This window comes from Panulirus ornatus, chromosome 37 (assembly GCF_036320965.1).
Source record: "Panulirus ornatus isolate Po-2019 chromosome 37, ASM3632096v1, whole genome shotgun sequence".
Classification (NCBI taxonomy): domain Eukaryota; kingdom Metazoa; phylum Arthropoda; class Malacostraca; order Decapoda; family Palinuridae; genus Panulirus; species Panulirus ornatus.
The window spans coordinates 30672570-30694216 of NC_092260.1; the positions used below are offsets into that span (position 1 = coordinate 30672570).

General features: G+C 41.6%; 1 protein-coding gene across 1 annotated transcript in view; it reads right to left on the bottom strand.

Annotated features, from left to right (window-relative positions):
• Fmr1 (synaptic functional regulator FMR1) overlaps positions 1–21647 on the bottom strand; it is a 150669-nt gene that overhangs the window by 71252 nt on the left and 57770 nt on the right. Inside the window, exon 8 of the mRNA XM_071684215.1 lies at positions 13881–13993. Coding sequence (XP_071540316.1) covers positions 13881–13993 — 113 coding nt within the window. The remainder of the gene's footprint in view (positions 1–13880; positions 13994–21647) is intronic.

Below are 21647 nucleotides of genomic sequence, written 5' to 3' on the forward strand. Positions count from 1 at the left end.
CTTTTTCAACCCTCTTAACTTCCTACTGCCTTTCTCTCTCTGGTATTTGCTGATAACCACCAGGAAAATGACACACAATATTAACAATTCGGAGAAACATAATGAACAACATATAACTAAAGCAGATAAGGCTTACAAAATGGATCATACAAAAGCAAAGTAAATGTACAAAAATACGAGCTAACATACCTTACAAGAAAGTGGTATTTATTTATTTATTTATTTATTTATTTTGCTTTTTTCCTTTGTCACTGTCTCCCGCGTTAGCAAGGTAGTGCAAGGAAACAGACGAAAGAATGGCCCAACCCACCCACATACACATGTATATACATACACGTCCACACAGCACATACACATACCTATACATACATCTCAATGTATACATATATATACACACACAGACATATACATATATACACATGAACATAATTCATACTGTCTGCCTTTATTCATTCGCATCGCCACCTCGCCACACATGGAATAACAACACCCTCCCCCCTCATGTGTGCGAGGTAGCGCTAGGAAAAGACAACAAAGGCCACGTTTGTTCACACTCAGTCTCTAGCTGTCATGTAATAATGCACCGAAACCACAGCTCCCTTTCCACATCCAGGCCCCACACAACTTTCCATGGTTTACCCCAGATGCTTCACATGCCCTGGCTCAATCCATTGACAGCACGTCGACCCCAGTATACCACATCGTTCCAATTCACTCTATTCCTTGCATGCCTTTCACCCTCCTGCATGTTCAGGCCCCGATCACTCAAAATCTTTTTCACTCCATCTTTCCACCTCCAATTTGGTCTCCCACTTCTCCTCGTTCCCTCCATCTCTGACACATATATCCTCTTGGTCAATCTTTCCTCACTCATTCTCTCCATGTGACCAAACCATTTCAAAACACCCTCTTCTGCTCTCTTAACCACACACTTTTTATTACCACACATCTCTCTGACCCTATTATTACTTACTCGATCAAACCACCTCACACCACATATTGTCCTCAAGCATCTCATTTCCAGCACATCCACCCTCCTCCGCACAACTCTATCCATAGCCCACGCCTCGCAACCACAGAACATTGTTGGAACCACTATTCCTTCAAACATACTCAGTTTTGCTTTCCGAGATAATGTTCTCGACTTCCACACATTCTTCAACACTCCCAGAATTTTCGCCCCCTCCCCCACCCTATGATTCATTTCCGCTTCCATGATTCCATCCGCTGCCAAATCCAATCCCAGATATCTAAAACACTTCACTTCCTCCAGTTTTTCTCCATTCAAACTTACCTCCCAATTTACTTGACCCTCAACCCTACTGGGCCTAAATAATGATTAAAAAATGAGTATATCCCTGACTAAGGTGCAACAGGGGTGGTGGTGGGTTAGTCTTAAAGGGAGGCAATAAAACATGGCCACCAGCCTTCTGATGCAAATTCAGTTATCACTATTCATGGTTAGTTACTGTTTACACTTAGTTACATTTTTTTTTTTTTTTTTTTTTTTTTGCCGCTGTCTCCCGCGTTTGCGAGGTAGCGCAAGGAAACAGACGAAAGAAATGGCCCAACCCACCCCCATACCCATGTATATACATACGTCCACACACGCAAATATACATACCTACACAGCTTTCCATGGTTTACCCCAGACGCTTCACCTACCCTGATTCAATCCACTGACAGCACGTCAACCCCTGTATACCACATCGCTCCAATTCACTCTATTCCTTGCCCTCCTTTCACCCTCCTGCATGTTCAGGCCCCGATAACACAAAATCTTTTTTACTCCATCTTTCCACCTCCAATTTGGTCTCCCTCTTCTCCTCGTTCCCTCCACCTCCGACACATATATCCTCTTGGTCAATCTTTCCTCACTCATTCTCTCCATGTGCCCAAACCATTTCAAAACACCCTCTTCTGCTCTCTCAACCAAGCTCTTTTTATTTCCACACATCTCTCTTACCCTTACGTTACTTACTCGATCAAACCACCTCACATCACACACTGTCCTCAAACATCTCATTTCCAGCACATCCACCCTCCTGCGCACAACTCTATCCATAGCCCATGCCTCGCAACCATACAACATTGTTGGAACCACTATTCCTTCAATCATACCCATTTTTGCTCTCCGAGATAATGTTCTCAACTTCCAAACATTCTTCAAGGCTCCCAGGATTTTCGCCCCCTCCCCCACCCTATGATTCACTTCCGCTTCCATGGTTCCATCCGCTGCCAGATACACTCCCAGATATCTAAAACACTTTACTTCCTCCAGTTTTTCTCCATTCAAACTTACCTCCCAATTGACTTGACCCTCAACCCTACTGTACCTAATAACCTTGCTCTTATTCACATTTACTCTTAACTTTCTTCTTTCACACACTTTACCAAACTCAGTCACCAGCTTCTGCAGTTTCTCACATGAATCAGCGACCAGCGCTGTATCATCAGCGAACAACAACTGACTCACTTCCCAAGCTCTCTCATCCACAACAGACTTCATACTTGCCCCTCTTTCCAAAACTCTTGCATTCACCTCCCTAACAACCCCATCCATAAACAAATTAAACAACCATGAAGACATCACACACCCCTGCCGCAAACCTACATTCAATGAGAACCAATAACTTTCCTCTCTTCCTACACGTACACATGCCTTACACCCTCAATAAAAACTTTTCACTGCTTCTAACAACTTGCCTCCCACACCATATATTCTTAATACCTTCCACAAAGCATCTCTATCAACTCTATCATATACCTTCTCCAGATCCATAAATGCTACAAACAAATCCATTTGCTTTTCTAAGTATTTCTCACATACATTCTTCAAAGCAAACACCTGGTCCACACATCCTCTACCACTTCTGAAACCACACTGCTCTTCCCCTTAGTTACATATCTACACATTTATTCATGTTGTAATTTTACATACACTTCAGAATTGCTTCAGAAAGGGAAAGTCTCTAAAGCAAGCACCTATAGAGAGCACTACAATCTTTTTACTATGTAGTTCGCAGCGTGCAATTTCTCACTCTTTTCTGTAAACTTGCTCACTTAATACTTCTAAGAGACTTCTTTTCCCAAGTGGTGGCAGGTGATCAAGAAAGTACCAGAGAATGAATAGTGAGCCTATCTGGAGCACCTAAACACTGTCAGCCTTTGTGCACAGGAGTGAGTGTACCATATTTTTCAAGAAACTCTTCAAATATAATGTACTTATGTTTCAAATGATGTTTTCTTTCCAGTTTTTACAAAGTACATATTGTATACATTCACACTAGTCACAGCAAAAGAGGAAGATAAGCTTCTTACACCAGATGATTGAATTTCTTTACACATTCTTTAGTCCTAATTTGCATTTCTCAATTACTTAAGAGGCACATACTTCATAATCAATTACAGCACATGGGCCCTACAGCCCACGCTCCCAGAATCCTTCATTTTTCCATTAGAAACTCTGATAGAACAGTGATGTACATCAGCTTTACCAAGACAGATCAAAAAGGTCTTCTGACCTGAAAACCTCACTTACATCAGGATACTATACCCTTTCTGGGTGAACTTAGGCATCTTTCTTTGGTTCTGCATCATCACCTCACAGGAACCAGTATCACTGTGCATTAAGGTTTGCTTGTATATTAGTTTTCAGTGTATGGAACATGGTTTTCTCCTGGTTATTTTTCCAAAAGCACTTTCACTATGGCTGTTCTAGAAAATGTTTGGGTGTTCACAATCATGCTCATCACCATTCCTGTTTCATGACAAAAAGAACGAAAATTCTTATTCCAAACTTGATGTGCGTAAATGGTATGTGCTGTCTCAACAATAGTCGTCCTTTGAAAAGCACTGGCAACTCATTTATAAGTTTTTGAATGGCCTGACAAAATCACATAACTTTTCTCTGAAAGTAGAAATCAGAAGCTTCATTTTCCACAAACAGTAAGACCATCAGGTTTCTTGTGATCTGTGAAGTGCAGGAAATGCAACATATTCATAAACTTATTTTCATCCATATACTTTCCAAATACTGTTCTGGTGAGAGGGAAGCTAACCCTCCAGTACTACATCAAAAATTTATGTCTTTTTTTAGTGTGGCATTTGTAAAACTAACATGAAAAACATACAAAGGTCACTCACAGTTGTTTCAAGCCAAATCTGCATTTTTGAGTGTGATATAATCTCTCCATTAACCAATATAAGCACAAAATATCTATTATTCTAACTTGCTAAGTGTTCTGTTAGATTGTGTTCTAAATAATCTTCAAAACATTTATGTTCTTAAGCACTTTCACTGACAGAAACAGCAATAGCAATTCCAACGTTATGGCTCTTAAAATCAGGCACAGACAGTGTGACGACATTTCTACCATCAACCAGCACAAAGGCCTCTGTTTCACAATGGCAGTTCTTAACTGTATCAGACCCACAGTGCATCCTCCTGCAATCCCCTCATGTGATCGATAGTATCCTTCACCTGACTTCCTTCATTCAAACTTTCACTCCAGACTTCCTCTTTGGTGACTCCTTAATCTGCTCTACTAAGATTCACCAGACTGTGGTTCTTTCTCATCAAAGCTCATGGGAAATAATATTCTATTTATTTTCCTGAGGTTGAGACTTCAAAGCAACTACCATGGGAGGAAGATGTGCTGGATGAGGTTGAAGGTTGATGTCAGCCATTATCAGTCTCAGGCATCAAAAACTCACTACCCATGCACTGCCTGTGTGTGGTATGTGACTGATGTGCACTGCCTGTGTGTGGTATGTGATTAAGGTGACATCTAAAAGCCATAAATATATCTGCAGTTTCTCACATGAATATATATTTTTTTTTTTTTTTTTTTTTATACTTTGTCGCTGTCTCCCGCGTTTGCGAGGTAGCGCAAGGAAACAGACGAAAGAAATGGCCCAACCCCCCCCCCCCCCATACACATGTACATACACACGTCCACACACGCAAATATACATACCTACACAGCTTTCCATGGTTTACCCCAGACGCTTCACATGCCTTGATTCAATCCACTGACAGCACGTCAAACCCTGTATACCACATCGCTCCAATTCACTCTATTCCTTGCCCTCCTTTCACCCTCCTGCATGTTCAGGCCCCGATCACACAAAATCTTTTTCACTCCATCTTTCCACCTCCAATTTGGTCTCCCTCTTCTCCTCGTTCCCTCCACCTCCGACACATATATCCTCTTGGTCAATCTTTCCTCACTCATTCTCTCCATGTGCCCAAACCATTTCAAAACACCCTCTTCTGCTCTCTCAACCACGCTCTTTTTATTTCCACACATCTCTCTTACCCTTACGTTACTTACTCGATCAAACCACCTCACACCACACATTGTCCTCAAACATCTCATTTCCAGCACATCCATCCTCCTGCGCACAACTCTATCCATAGCCCACGCCTCGCAACCATACAACATTGTTGGAACCACTATTCCTTCAAACATACCCATTTTTGCTTTCCGAGATAATGTTCTCGACTTCCACACATTTTTCAAGGCTTCCAAAATTTTCGCCCCCTCCCCCACCCTATGATCCACTTCCGCTTCCATGGTTCCATCCGCTGACAGATCCACTCCCAGATATCTAAAACACTTCACTTCCTCCAGTTTTTCTCCATTCAAACTCACCTCCCAATTGACTTGACCCTCAACCCTACTGTACCTAATAACCTTGCTCTTATTCACATTTACTCTTAACTTTCTTCTTCCACACACTTTACCAAACTCAGTCACCAGCTTCTGCAGTTTCTCACATGAATCAGCCACCAGCGCTGTATCATCAGCGAACAACAACTGACTCACTTCCCAAGCTCTCTCATCCCCAACAGACTTCATACTTGCCCCTCTTTCCAGGACTCTTGCATTTACCTCCCTAACAACCCCATCCATAAACAAATTAAACAACCATGGAGACATCACACACCCCTGCCGCAAACCTACATTCACTGAGAACCAATCACTTTCCTCTCTTCCTACACGTACACATGCCTTACATCCTCGATAAATATATATATATATATATATATATATATATATATATATATATATATATATATATATATATTTTTTTTTTTTTTTTTTTTTTTTATACTTTGTCGCTGTCTCCCGCGTTTGCAAGGTAGCGCAAGGAAACAGACGAAAGAAATGGCCCAACCCTCCCCATACACATGTACATACACACGTCCACACACGCAAAATATACATACCTACACAGCTTTCCATGGTTTACCCCGGACGCTTCACATGCCTTGATTCAATCCACTGACAGCACGTCAACCCCTGTATACCACATCGCTCCAATTCACTCTATTCCTTGCCCTCCTTTCACCCTCCTGCATGTTCAGGCCCCGATCACACAAAATCCTCTTCACTCCATCTTTCCACCTCCAATTTGGTCTCCCTCTTCTCCTCGTTCCCTCCACCTCCGACACATATATCCTCTTGGTCAATCTTTCCTCACTCATTCTCTCCATGTGCCCAAACCATTTCAAAACACCCTCTTCTGCTCTCTCAACCACGCTCTTTTTATTTCCACACATCTCTCTCACCCTTACGTTACTTACTCGATCAAACCACCTCACACCACACATTGTCCTCAAACATCTCATTTCCAGCACATCCATCCTCCTGCGCACAACTCTATCCATAGCCCACGCCTCGCAACCATACAACATTGTTGGAACTACTATTCCTTCAAACATACCCATTTTTGCTTTCCGAGATAATGTTCTCGACTTCCACACATTTTTCAAGGCTCCCAAAATTTTCGCCCCCTCCCCCACCCTATGATCCACTTCCGCTTCCATGGTTCCATCCGCTGACAGATCCACTCCCAGATATCTAAAACACTTCACTTCCTCCAGTTTTTCTCCATTCAAACTCACCTCCCAATTGACTTGACCCTCACCCCTACTGTACCTAATAACCTTGCTCTTATTCACATTTACTCTTAACTTTCTTCTTCCACACACTTTACCAAACTCAGTCACCAGCTTCTGCAGTTTCTCACATGAATCAGCCACCAGCGCTGTATCATCAGCGAACAACAACTGACTCATATATATATATATATATTTTTTTTTTTTTTAAACTATTCGCCATTTCCCGCGTTAGCGAGGTAGCGCTAAGAACAGAGGACTGGGCCTTTTTTGGAATATCCTCAACTGGCTCCCTCTGTTCCTTCTTTTGGAAAATTAAAAAAAAAAACGAGAGGGGAGGATTTCCAGCCCCCCGCTCCCTCCCCTTTTAGTCGCCTTCTACGACACGCAGGGAATACGTGGGAAGTATTCTTAATCCCCTATCCCCAGGGATACAGTTCTAAGATGTATCAGGCTCTAAATTCTCAATAGCTTTACCACTGGTATGAGTGATTGCTGCACCTTAGGGTATTACAGTGGAGGCAGTGCCTTATTTTACCTGCATGCTCAGAAATAGTTCCAAGATGTATCAGGCAAGTCAAGAGCTTTGGCACTATCAACACCAAACTGACCAATATCAATACACTTTCAAATGTCAGAATTTACCACCATGCTGAAGCTCTTCTTCCCAAAAGCTCAAGATTCACTTAGGCACTTTCCACACAGTTGCATGGGTTTAAAGATATCATGCTGAGAAAAAAATATACACCATTTTATTCATTTTCACATAAACAATGTACATGCAAATCACAAAACAATGAAGCAATACATAATGGGGACCACATGTGGGTTAAAGCCTTGTCTGTTAAGAGGGCTAAGTGAACCTAATTAAGAGCATCAAGTGACACTTAGCAGAGTGAAATTCTGATCTGGATCAATCCAATATTTTCCTCTATCTAACCCTTAAATGGCTCCCATTGTCATCTAATGACTGTGTTGAGGATGGCTTCCATTGTCATGTGATTTAACTTTTCCCAACTCTTTAACTCTTCCAGTGCTATATATATTTTTTTTTTTCATACTATTCGCCGTTTCCCGCGATAGCGAGGTAGCGTTAAGAACAGAGGATTGGGCCTTTTTTGAAATATCCTCACCTGGCCCCCTCTGTTCCTTCTTTTGGAAAAAAAAAAAAAAAAAAAAAAAAAAAAGAGAGAGGGGAGGATTTCCAGCCCCCCGCTCCCTCCCCTTTTAGTCGCCTTCTACGACACGCAGGGAATACGTGGGAAGTATTCTTAATCCCCTATCCCAGGGATATATATATATATATATATATATATATATATATATATATATATATCCCTGTTTCCTTGCGCTACCTCGCAAACGCGGGAGACAGCGACAAAGTATAAAAAAAAAAAAAATAAAAAATATATATATATATATATATATATATATATATATATATATATATATATATATATATATATATGGAAAGAGGGGCAAGTATGAAGTCTGTTGGGGATGAGAGAGCTTGGGAAGTGAGTCAGTTCTTGTTCGCTGATGATACAGCGCTGGTGGCTGATTCATGTGAGAAACTGCAGAAGCTGGTGACTGAGTTTGGTAAAGTGTGTGGAAGAAGAAAGTTAAGAGTAAATGTGAATAAGAGCAAGGTTATTAGGTACAGTAGGGTTGAGGGTCAAGTCAATTGGGAGGTGAGTTTGAATGGAGAAAAACTGGAGGAAGTGAAGTGTTTTAGATATCTGGGAGTGGATCTGGCAGCGGATGGAACCATGGAAGCGGAAGTGGATCATAGGGTGGGGGAGGGGGCGAAAATTCTGGGTGCCTTGAAGAATGTGTGGAAGTCGAGAACATTATCTCGGAAAGCAAAAATGGGTATGTTTGAAGGAATAGTGGTTCCAACAATGTTGTATGGTTGCGAGGCGTGGGCTATGGATAGAGTTGTGCGCAGGAGGATGGATGTGCTGGAAATGAGATGTTTGAGGACAATGTGTGGTGTGAGGTGGTTTGATCGAGTAAGTAACGTAAGGGTAAGAGAGATGTGTGGAAATAAAAAGAGCGTAGTTGAGAGAGCAGAAGAGGGTGTTTTGAAGTGGTTTGGGCACATGGAGAGAATGAGTGAGGAAAGATTGACCAAGAGGATATATGTGTCGGAGGTGGAGGGAACGAGGAGAAGTGGGAGACCAAATTGGAGGTGGAAAGATGGAGTGAAGAAGATTTTGTGTGATCGGGGCCTGAACATGCAGGAGGGTGAAAGGCGGGCAAGGAATAGAGTGAATTGGATCGATGTGGTATACCGGGGTTGACATGCTGTCAGTGGATTGAATCAAGGCATGTGAAGCGTCTGGGGTAAACCACGGAAAGCTGTGTAGGTATGTATATTTGCGTGTGTGGACGTATGTATATACATGTGTATGGGGGTGGGTTGGGCCATTTCTTTCGTCTGTTTCCTTGCGCTACCTCGCAAACGCGGGAGACAGCAAAAAAAAAAAAATATATATATATATATATCCCTGGGGATAGGGGATTAAGAATACTTCCCACGTATTCCCTGCGTGTCGTAGAAGGCGACTAAAAGGGGAGGGAGCGGGGGGGCTGGAAATCCTCCCCTCTCGTTTTTTTTTTCTTTTTTTAATTTTCCAAAAGAAGGAACAGAGAAATGGGCCAGGTGAGGGTATTCCCTCAAAGGCCCATTCCTCTGTTCTTAATGCTACCTCGCTAACGCGGGAAATGGCGAATAGTTTAAAAGAAAAGAATATATATATATATATATATATATATATATATATATATATATATAAGGCATGTGTACGTGTAGGAAGAGAGGAAAGTGATTGGTTCTCAGTGAATGTAGGTTTGTGGCAGGGGTGTGTGATGTCTCCATGGTTGTTTAATTTCTTTATGGATGGGGTTGTTAGGGAGGTGAATGCAAGAGTTTTGGAAAGAGGGGCAAGTATGAAGTCTGTTGTGGATGAGAGAGCTTGGGAAGTGAGTCAGTTGTTGTTCGCTGATGATACAGCGCTGGTCGCTGATTCATGTGAGAAACTGCAGAAGCTGGTGACTGAGTTTGGTAAAGTGTGTGAAAGAAGAAAGTTAAGAGTAAATGTGAATAAGAGCAAGGTTATTAGGTACAGTAGGGTTGAGGGTCAAGTCAATTGGGAGGTAAGTTTGAATGGATAAATACTGGAGGAAGTAAAGTGTTTTAGATATCTGGGAGTGGATCTGGCAGCGGATGGAACCATGAAAGCGGAAGTGGATCATAGGGTGGGGGAGGGGGCGAAAATCCTGGGAGCCTTGAAGAATGTGCGGAAGTCGAGAACATTATCTCGGAATGCAAACATGGGTATGTTTGAAGGAATAGTAGTTCCAACAATGTTCTATGGTTGCGAGGCGTGGGCTATGGATAGAGTTGTGCGCAGGAGGGTGGATGTGCTGGAAATGAGATGTTTGAGGACAATGTGTGGTGTGAGGTGGATTGATCAAGTAAGTAATGTAAGGGTAAGAGAGATGTGTGGAAATAAAAAGAGCATGGTTGAGAGAGCAGAAGAGGGTGTTTTGAAATGGTTTGGGCACATGGAGAGAATGAGTGAGGAAAGATTGACCAAGAAGATATATGTGTCGGAGGTGGAGGGAACGAGGAGAAGTGGGAGACCAAATTGGAGGTGGAAAGATGGAGTGAAGAAGATTTTGTGTGATCGGGGCCTGAACATGCAGGAGGGTGAAAGGCGGGCAAGGAATAGAGTGAATTGGATCGATGTGGTATACCGGGGTTGACATGCTGTCAGTGGATTGAATCAGGGCATGCAAAGCGTCTGGGGTAAACCATGGAAAGTTGTGTGGGGCCTGGATGTGGAAAGGGAGCTATGGTTTCGGGCATTATTGCGTGGCAGCTAGAGACTGAGTGTGAACGAATGGGGCCTTTGTTGTCTTTTCCTAGTGCTACCTCACACACATGAGGGGGGAGGGGGAAGGTATTCCATGTGTGGCGAGGTGGCGATGGGAGTGAATGGGGGCAGAAAGTATGAATTGTGTGCATGGGTATATATGTATGTGTCTGTGTATGTATATATATGTGTACATTGAGATGTATAGGTATGTATATTGGCGTGTGTGGACGTGTGTGTGTATACATTGTGTATGGGGGTGGGTCAATTGGGAGGTGAGTTTGAATGGAGAAAAACTGGAGGAAGTGAAGTGTTTTAGATATCTGGGAGTGGATCTGGCAGCGGATGGAACCATGGAAGCGGAAGTGGATCATAGGGTGGGGGAGGGGGCGAAAATTCTGGGGGCCTTTAAGAATGTGTGGAAGTCGAGAACATTATCTCGGAAAGCAAAAATGGGTATGTTTGAAGGAATAGTGGTTCCAACAATGTTGTATGGTTGCGAGGCATGGGCTATGTGTAGGTATGTATATTTGCGTGTGTGGACGTATGTATATACATGTGTATGGAGGGGGGTTGGGCCATTTCTTTCGTCTGTTTCCTTGCGCTACCTCGCAAATGCGGGAGACAGCGACAAAGTATAAAAAAAAAAAAAAAAAAATATATGTGGATTGAAGCAGGGCATGTGATGCGTCTGGGGTAAACCATGGAAAGCTGTGTAGGTATGTATATTTGCGTGTGTGGACGTATGTATATACATGTGTATGGGGTGGGGGTTGGGCCATTTCTTTCGTCTGTTTCCTTGCGCTACCTCGCAAACGCGGGAGACAGCGACAAAGTATAATAAATAATAATAAAATATATTTACATATATATATATATATATATATATATATATATATATGTAAATATATATATATATATATATATATATATATATATATATATATGGGAGCGGGGGGCTGGAAATCCTCCCCTCTCGTTTTTTTTTAATTTTCCAAAAGAAGGAACAGAGAAGGGGGCCAGGTGAAGATATTCCCTCAAAGGCCCAGTCCTCTGTTCTTAACGCTACCTCGCTATCGCGGGAAATGGCGAATAGTATGAAAAAAAAAAAAAAAAAAAAAAAAAAAAAAAAAATATATATATATATATATATATATATATATATATATATATATATATATTTCATCCAGGCCCCTGGGGATAGGGGAGAAAGAATACTTCCCACGTATTCCCTGCGTGTCGTAGAAGGCGACTAAAAGGGGAGGGAGCGGGGGGCTGGAAATCCTCCCCTCTCGTTTTTTTTTAATTTTCCAAAAGAAGGAACAGAGAATTGGGCCAGGTGAGGGTGTTCCCTCAAAGGCCCAGTCCTCTGTTCTTAACGCTACCTTGCTAATGCGGGAAATGGCAAATAGTTTGAAAGAAAAAGAATATATATATATATATATATATATATATATATATATATATATATATATATATATATATATATATATATATATATATATATATATATATATATAGGGGATAGGGGAGAAAGAATACTTCCCACGTATTCCCTGCATGTCGTAGAAGGCGAGGGAGTGGGGAGCTGGGAATCCTCCCCTCTAGTTTTTTTTTTTAATTTTCCAAAAGAACAGAGAAGGGGGCCAGGTGAGGATATTCCCTCAAAGGCCCAGTCCTCTGTTCTTAACGCTACCTTGCTAATGCAATAAATGGCGAATAGTTTGAAAGAAATATATATATATATATATCCCTGGGGATAGGGAAGAAAGAATACTTCCCACGTATTCCCTGTGTATCATAGAAGGCGACTAAAAGGGGAGGGAGCAGGGGGCTGGAAATCCTTCCCTCTCATTTTTTTTTTTTTCCCCCAAAAGAAGAAACAGAGAAGGGGGCCAGGTGAGGATATTCCCTCAAAGGCCCTGTCCTCTGTTCCTAGCGCTACCTCGCTAAAGCAGGAAATGGCGAATAGTTTGAAAAAAAGAAAGAAAGATCACACAACCTGCTAAATCTATGTATGCTGTCAGCATTAACCATGTACTCAGCCAATGTTTCACTTATCTACCACTCTTATACTATAAAGTATATATTTACATCCTTCTTCTCACATTTCTTATTTTCATGTTATGTCCTCTGTTTGCTCTATCCATACATCTCTCAAACACCTGTCCTCTGTCCACTTCACAATTCTCTTTTAAAAGCTTACAGTTCATGATCAGGTCACCCTTACCCTTCTCTCTTAATCATGGTACTCACATCTATCTATCTCTTCATATATCTGATGCCCATTCCCTTTGGGAACTCCCTCAAGGGAGTGGCCACAGCAGAAGAGTCTCCATAACTGGTGAAATCCAATGCCGTTTCTTAGCCTTTAGTACTTCACTGTCAACAGGCCACTGGTAGAGGGCAACTCTAGCACAGTGTTTTCAAAGGTTCTTACCTAATGGTCCTACTGATTACTTCTACATAATGTGCCTGTCTAATATTATAAATGTAGATAATACAAGTAAGCACAGTAATATCACAACTGGGGACAATTAAACAACAATGGAGAGGTGACAATATGCTAATGCAAATGGCGTGGATCAAATAATAGAAGAGATACTGCAGTCAAAGGATGAGGTAGCAATAAAATCATTACATATATTACACAAAGGATGAAATGATACACAAAGAAGTTAATGTAAAAGTTACAATGTTTGAAGTTCTTAAGTCTTTCCTTATTACAGCAAAAGAGTTCATAAGTGAAGCACATTATGCATAAAGCACAGTGCAGCAGGAAGTATGCCATTCTACGAGTAGTGAGAGAAGGAATAAATAAATAAATAATAAAATCTATATTCTCTGTTTTCTAGTTTCTTTCCCCATCCCTGAAGCACAATTCTTATGGTAGATTTTGAATCTTAAAGAGATATCTAAAATGTCGATGAAGCCCACCTGCACATGCAAAAGCACATGAAAGGCAAATAATGACATACAAAATTATAAAAAGACAACCAAAACAATTGACTATGATACTAGGGTATGTAATGTGCTATTCTGAACTAGCATGCATGATGCTTATGGTAAAAACATCAAATAAGGACACTTACCGATCATTTCTCCTGACTGGATAACCCTGATTATTTCCTATACTGTTTGTTGTATGCATATTTCTTAACTTCTGGTCAATTTCAAGTTTTTCTTGTCTTAGTTGTTCAACTTCCTGAAAAAATAAATTATACATCTCACCTTTTTTCAACATTTCAACAATAACTTGTCTTAGCACAATGCCAAAAGAAAAATCTATGTAAACAGTTGGATAAGGTACAGATGAGGATGGATGTATTGGAAAAGAAATGTTTGAGGGCAATATGTGGTTGAAGTGGTTTGATCGAGTAAGTAATTAAAAGGTATGAGGGATGTGTGGTAATAAAAAGTGTGGTACAGAAAGCAGAAGAGGTTGTGTTGAAAGGGTTTGGACATATGGAGATAATGAGTGAAGAAAGGTTGATAAAGAGGATACATGAGTCTGAAATGGAGGGAACAAGGAGAACAAGGAGACCAAATTGGAGATGGAAGGATGGAGTTGAAAAGATTTTGAGTGATCAGGGTTTGAACATACAGCGAGGGTGAGAGGCATGCAAGGAATAGAGTGAATCGGAATGATGTGGTATACCAGGGTCGATGTGCTGTCAATGGACTGAACCAGGGCATGCGAAACATGAGTAAACCACGGAAAGGTCTCTGGGGCCTGGACAGGTCTTAAGTCTAACAGAAAAATACTTACCAGTCTGCCCAACATAAAACTGATCATAATTTCTACATGGCACTTTATAGAGGCGTCCAGCAGAACTTTCTGGCGAGTTCCTAGTTAAGATATTCTTTTTAGTATCATTTTTGCTGAAGGCAGCATTTACATTAAAGGATTTAAGCAACATGGGAAGTCAAGCAAAATTATTATTGAAAGGGAGAACTGAAAGGTTCTTGGTGTCAAGGGGAAGTTTGGGTTCAAATCCATAACATGATTTCTTTGCGGCAGGGGTGCGTGATGTCTCCATGGTTGTTTAATTTGTTTATGGATGGGGTTGTTAGAGAGGTGAATGCAAGAGTTTTGGAAAGAGGGGCAAGTATGCAGTCTGTTATGGATGAGAGAGCTTGGGAAGTGAGTCAGTTCTTGTTCGCTGATGATACAGCGCTGGTGGCTGATTCATGTGAGAAACTGCAGAAGCTGGTGACTGAGTTTGGTAAAGTGTGTGAAAGAAGAAAGTTAAGAGTAAATGTGAATAAGAGAAAGGTTATTAGGTACAGTAGGGTTGAGGGTCAAGTCAAATGGGAGGTAAGTTTGAATGGAGAAAAACTGGAGGAAGTAAAGTGTTTTAGATATCTGGGAGTGGATCTGGCAGCGGATGGAACCATGGAAGCGGAAGTGAATCATAGGGTGGGGGAGGGGGCGAAAATTCTAGGAGCCTTGAAGAATGTATGGAAGTCGAGAACATTATCTCGGAAAGCAAAAATGGATATGTTTGAAGGAATAGTGGTTCCAACAATGTTGTATGGTTGCGAGGCGTGGGCTATGGATAGAGTTGTGCGCAGGAGGATGGATGTGCTGGAAATGAGATGTTTGAGGACAATGTGTGGTGTGAGGTGGTTTGATCGAGTAAGTAACGTAAGGGTAAGAGAGATGTGTGGAAATAAAAAGAGCGTGGTTGAGAGAGCAGAAGAGGGTGTTTTGAAATAGTTTGGGCACATGGAGAGAATGAATGAGGAAAGATTGACCAAGAGAATATATGTGTTGGAGGTGGAGGGAACGAGGAGAAGTGGGAGACCAAATTGGAGGTGGAAAGATGAAGTGAAAAAGATTTTGTGTGATCGGGGCCTGAACATGCAGGAGGGTGAAAGGAGGGCAAGGAATAGAGTGAATTGGATCGATGTGGTATACCGGGGTTGACGTGCTGTCAGTGGATTGAATCAGGGCATGTGAAGCGTCTGGGGTAAACTATGGAAAGCTGTGTAGGTATGTATATCTGCGTGTGTGGACGTATGTATATACATGTGTATGGGGGCGGGTTGGGCCATTTCTTTCGTCTGTTTCCTTGCGCTACGTCGCAAACGCGGGAGACAGCAAAAAAAAATATATATATATATATATATATATATATATATATATATATATATATATATATATATGGGAGCGGGAGGCTGGAAATCCTCCCCTCTCAATTTTTTTTTAATTTTCCAAAAGAAAGAACAGAGAAGGGGGCCAGGTGAGGATATTCCCTCAATGGCCCAGTCCTCTGTTCTTAACGCTACCTCGCTAACGCAGGAAATGGCGAATAGTTTGAAAAAAAAAAATATATATATATATATATATATATATATATATATATATATATATATATATATTTTTTTTTTTGCTTTGTCGCTGTCTCCCGCGTTTGCGAGGTATATATATATTTTTTTTTTTTTTTTTTTTTTTTTTTTTATACTTTGTCGCTGTCTCCCGCGTCTGCGTGGTAGCGCACGGAAGAAGACGAAAGAAATGGCCCAACCCCCCCCCCCCATACACATGTACATACACATGTCCACACACGTGTATACATACCTACACAGCTTTCCATGGTCCACCCCAGACGCCTCACATGCCTTGATTCACTCCACTGACAGCACGTCAACCCCTGTATACCACATCGCTCCAATTCACTCTATTCCTTGCCCTCCTTACACCCTCCTGCATGTTCAGGCCCCGATCACACAAAATCTTTTTCACTCCATCTTTCCACCTCCAATTTGGTCTCCCTCTTCTCCTCGTTCCCTCCACCTCCGACACATATATCCTCTTGGTCAATCTTTCCTCACTCATTCTCTCCATGTGCCCAAACCATTTCAAAACACCCTCTTCTGCTCTCTCAACCACGCTCTTTTTATTTCCACACATCTCTCTTACCCTTACGTTACTTACTCGATCAAACCACCTCACACCACACATTGTCCTCAAACATCTCATTTCCAGCACATCCATCCTCCTGCGCACAACTCTATCCATAGCCCACGCCTCGCAACCATACAACATTGTTGGAACCACTATTCCTTCAAACATACCCATTTTTGCTTTCCGAGATAATGTTCTCGACTTCCACACATTTTTCAAGGCTCCCAAAATTTTCGCCCCCTCCCCCACCCTATGATCCACTTCCGCTTCCATGGTTCCATCCGCTGACAGATCCACTCCCAGATATCTAAAACACTTCACTTCCTCCAGTTTTTCTCCATTCAAACTTACCTCCCAATTGACTTGACCCTCAACCCTACTGTACCTAATAACCTTGCTCTTATTCACATTTACTCTTAACTTTCTTCTTCCACACACTTTACCAAACTCAGTCACCAGCTTCTGCAGTTTCTCACATGAATCAGCCACCAGCGCTGTATCATCAGCGAACAACAACTGACTCACTTCCCAGGCTCTCTCATCCCCAACAGACTTCATACTTGCCCCTCTTTCCAGGACTCTTGCATTCACCTCCCTAACAACCCCATCCATAAACAAATTAAACAACCATGGAGACATCACACACCCCTGCCGCAAACCTACATTCACTGAGAACCAATCACTTTCCTCTCTTCCTACACGTACACATGCCTTACATCCTCGATAAAAACTTTTCACTGCTTCTAACAACTTGCCTCCCACACCATATATTCTTAATACCTTCCACAGAGCATCTCTATCAACTCTATCATATGCCTTCTCCAGATCCATAAATGCTACATACAAATCCATTTGCTTTTCTAAGTATTTCTCACATACATTCTTCAAAGCAAACACCTGATCCACACATCCTCTACCACTTCTGAAACCGCACTGCTCTTCCCCAATCTGATGCTCTGTACATGCCTTCACCCTCTCAATCAATACCCTCCCATATAATTTACCAGGAATACTCAACAAACTTATACCTCTGTAATTTGAGCACTCACTCTTATCCCCTTTGCCTTTGTACAATGGCACTATGCACGCATTCCGCCAATCCTCAGGCACCTCACCATGAGTCATACATACATTAAATAACCTTACCAACCAGTCAACAATACAGTCACCCCCTTTTTTAATAAATTCCACTGCAATACCATCCAAACCTGCTGCCTTGCCGGCTTTCATCTTCCGCAAAGCTTTTACTACCTCTTCTCTGTTTACCAAATCATTTTCCCTAACCCTCTCACTTTGCACACCACCTCGACCAAAACACCCTATATCTGCCACTCTGTCATCAGACACATTCAACAAACCTTCAAAATACTCATTCCATCTCCTTCTCACATCACCACTACTTGTTATCACCTCCCCATTTACGCCCTTCACTGAAGTTCCCATTTGCTCCCTTGTCTTACGCACCCTATTTACCTCCTTCCAGAACATCTTTTTATTCTCCCTAAAATTTACTGATAGTCTCTCACCCCAACTCTCATTTGCCCTTTTTTTCACCTCTTGCACCTTTCTCTTGACCTCCTGTCTCTTTCTTTTATACTTCTCCCACTCAATTGCATTTTTTCCCTGCAAAAATCGTCCAAATGCCTCTCTCTTCTCTTTCACTAATACTCTTACTTCTTCATCCCACCACTCACTACCCTTTCTAAACAGCCCACCTCCCACTCTTCTCATGCCACAAGCATCTTTTGCGCAATCCATCACTGATTCCCTAAATACATCCCATTCCTCCCCCACTCCCCTTACTTCCATTGTTCTCACCTTTTTCCATTCTGTACACAGTCTCTCCTGGTACTTCCCCACACAGGTCTCCTTCCCAAGCTCACTTATTCTCACCACCTTCTTCACCCCAACATTCACTCCTCTTTTCTGAAAACCCATACTAATCTTCACCTTAGCCTCCACAAGATAATGATCAGACAACCCTCCAGTTGCACCTCTCAGCACATTAACATCCAAAAGTCTCTCTTTCGCACGCCTGTCAATTAACACGTAATCCAATAACGCTCTCTGGCCATCTCTCCTACTTACATAAGTATACTTATGTATATCTCGCTTTTTAAACCAGGTATTCCCAATCATCAGTCCTTTTTCAGCACATAAATCTACAAGCTCTTCACCATTTCCATTTACAACACTGAACACCCCATGCATACCAATTATTCCCTCAACTGCCACATTACTCACCTTTGCATTCAAATCACCCATCACTATAACCCGGTCTCGTGCATCAAAACCGCTAACACACTCATTCAGCTGCTCCCAAAACACTTGCCTCTCATGATCTTTCTTCTCATGCCCAGGTGCATATGCACCAATAATCACCCACCTCTCTCCATCAACTTTCAATTTTACCCATATTAATCGAGAATTTACTTTCTTACATTCTATCACATACTCCCACAACTCCTGTTTAAGGAGTATTGCTACTCCTTCCCTTGCTCTTGTCCTCTCACTAACCCCTGACTTCACTCCCCAGACATTTCCAAACCACTCTTCCCCTTTACCCTTGAGCTTCGTTTCACTCAGAGCCAAAACATCCAGGTTCCTTTCCTCAAACATACTACCTATCTCTCCTTTTTTCACATCTTGGTTACATCCACACACATTTAGGCACCCCACTCTGAGCCTTCGAGGAGGATGATCACTCCCCGCGTGACTCCTTCTTCTGTTTCCCATTTTAGAAAGTTAATACAAGGAGGGGAGGATTTCCGGCCCCCCGCTCCCGTCCCCTCTAGTCGCTTTCTACGACACGCGAGGAATACGTGGGAAGTATTCTTTCACCCCTATCCCCAGGGATAATATACATATATATATACATATACACACACACACACATACACACACATACGCACATACCCACACACACACACACATACATATATATACATATGAAAAATGTAAGAAACAATTTAGAAACAAACTTTTAGCTTGAAATGAATGAAAAAAAATGAATGTCACATAATGGTTCAACCTCTGGCTATGGAAAAGGAAATGTACAATTTATTCACACAAACGTAAATAGCAGTTCTCATCAATTTCACCACTGTATCAATAAGCTTCAATGTCTAAGCTACATTTTTCTCCAACTTCACTATTTTCTTGTCAAAAACACCATGCATGAAAACTATCACTCCAGTAACACAACTATAAACATTTACTTCCCCTTTAAAAGTTCTGGGGAAGTCTATATATATATATATTTCTTTTTTTTCTTTCAAACAATTCGTCATTTAAATTAAACAAATATCAAATGTTTGAGCACCCTAAGATGGTAAGTCTGTCCTTAGATTTGAATCCAGTGGCGTATCTAGGGTATGGCAGGTAGGGCAGGTGCCCTGGGCGCCACTTGATGGGGGCGCCAGTAGCGTAACGGCGTCCTGGATCCAGACAATTATTTGGATCTTAAAGATTTAGATTTCTTAACCATGAAAACATATCTCTGGCATTTGGAATCACATTGATATCATTATTAGTTCAATAGTTATTCACAAAAACTGATATTTCCGTAATGGCGCCCTGGATCCAGACAATGATCACTCCCAAAATCTAATCAACTGGTCCTTGTGTCACTTCTGACTTTCCCTGAAAATTTGATCAACATTTGTTCATAACTTTAGTTGAAAGTTGCTCACAGACAAACAAGCAAACACTGGTAAAAACAATCTCCTTGGCAGAGGTAATGAAAATACAAAATATTGGTGTCATGTTTGGACAAGGGTGCAATTTCAGTGCTTGCCATAGGTGCTATTTCCCCTAGATACGCCCGTTTGAATCCTGTGGGGTCTTCATCGTCTTCTGTTGTTAATGTTTTCCTAGGTGTGCATTGCCAGACTAATGCAATTTCGTATGCATTATACACCTGCTCAAGACTGAGGTGCTCAAAAGCTATGAGTTTTGCAAATTAGTCCACATACTCGGCAGCTCCTTCATGGTGTGCAGATCTCTTTTCTCCGCACACTTTATTCACGGAAATTCCATGACGCTTCTTAAATCTTTAAAGCCATCCTTCACTATAGTCACACTCATATTGTAATTTAAGTTCTTTATGGAACAACTTAGCCTGGTCCATTATCATGCTACCTGGCAAGTCCACTCCATCACTCCAATGCTGTCAAAACCATTCAAGCATCCCTCGATCTTGCTCAGTACTCTTACCATCATTCATAATTCTTCTAATCGTCATTTGCCTTTTGGAATCGCTATCTGCATAGAATTTCAATATTTTCTCCCATTGCTTCTTTATATCATAAACAGTTGATGAACCAATATTATAGATGTCACACAGCTTATGCCCTGAAACACCACGGTCCACTTTTTTCAACAGTTCTACTTTATCTTGGATCGATATGGACTGGTGTTTACATTTGACACCAAGGCTGACACTCTCATATGTCTTAGAAGCCATAGCTAGGGTTAAATTTAAGCAAAATAAGCTAAGAATCTCACAGAATTGTGGTATCAGCACCAACAGGTGAAGCATAAAGAGTGTAAATAAGTGTGTCCTGCACACAATGACATCTGTGGCCGCCCAGTAAACTAGTCTGGTGGCCGAGGTAATTCCAAGTTCCCTCACGTAATTTTGTCCAGACTAAAGGAGGTGCCAAACCATCAGTTGCCAGAAAATCAGTCTACCTGTACACCAGATCGTTCCAATTCAATCTATTCCTTGCACGCCTCTCATCCTCCTGTATGTTCAGGCCTCTTTTTCACTCCAGCCTTCTACCTCCAATTTGGTCTCCCACTTCTCCTTATTCCCTCCACTCTGACACATATATCCTCTTTGTCAACCTTTTCTCACTCAGTCTTTCCATATGTCCAAACCATTTCAGCACACCCTCTTCTGCTCTCTCAACCATACTCTTTTTATTTCCACACTTCTCTCATACCC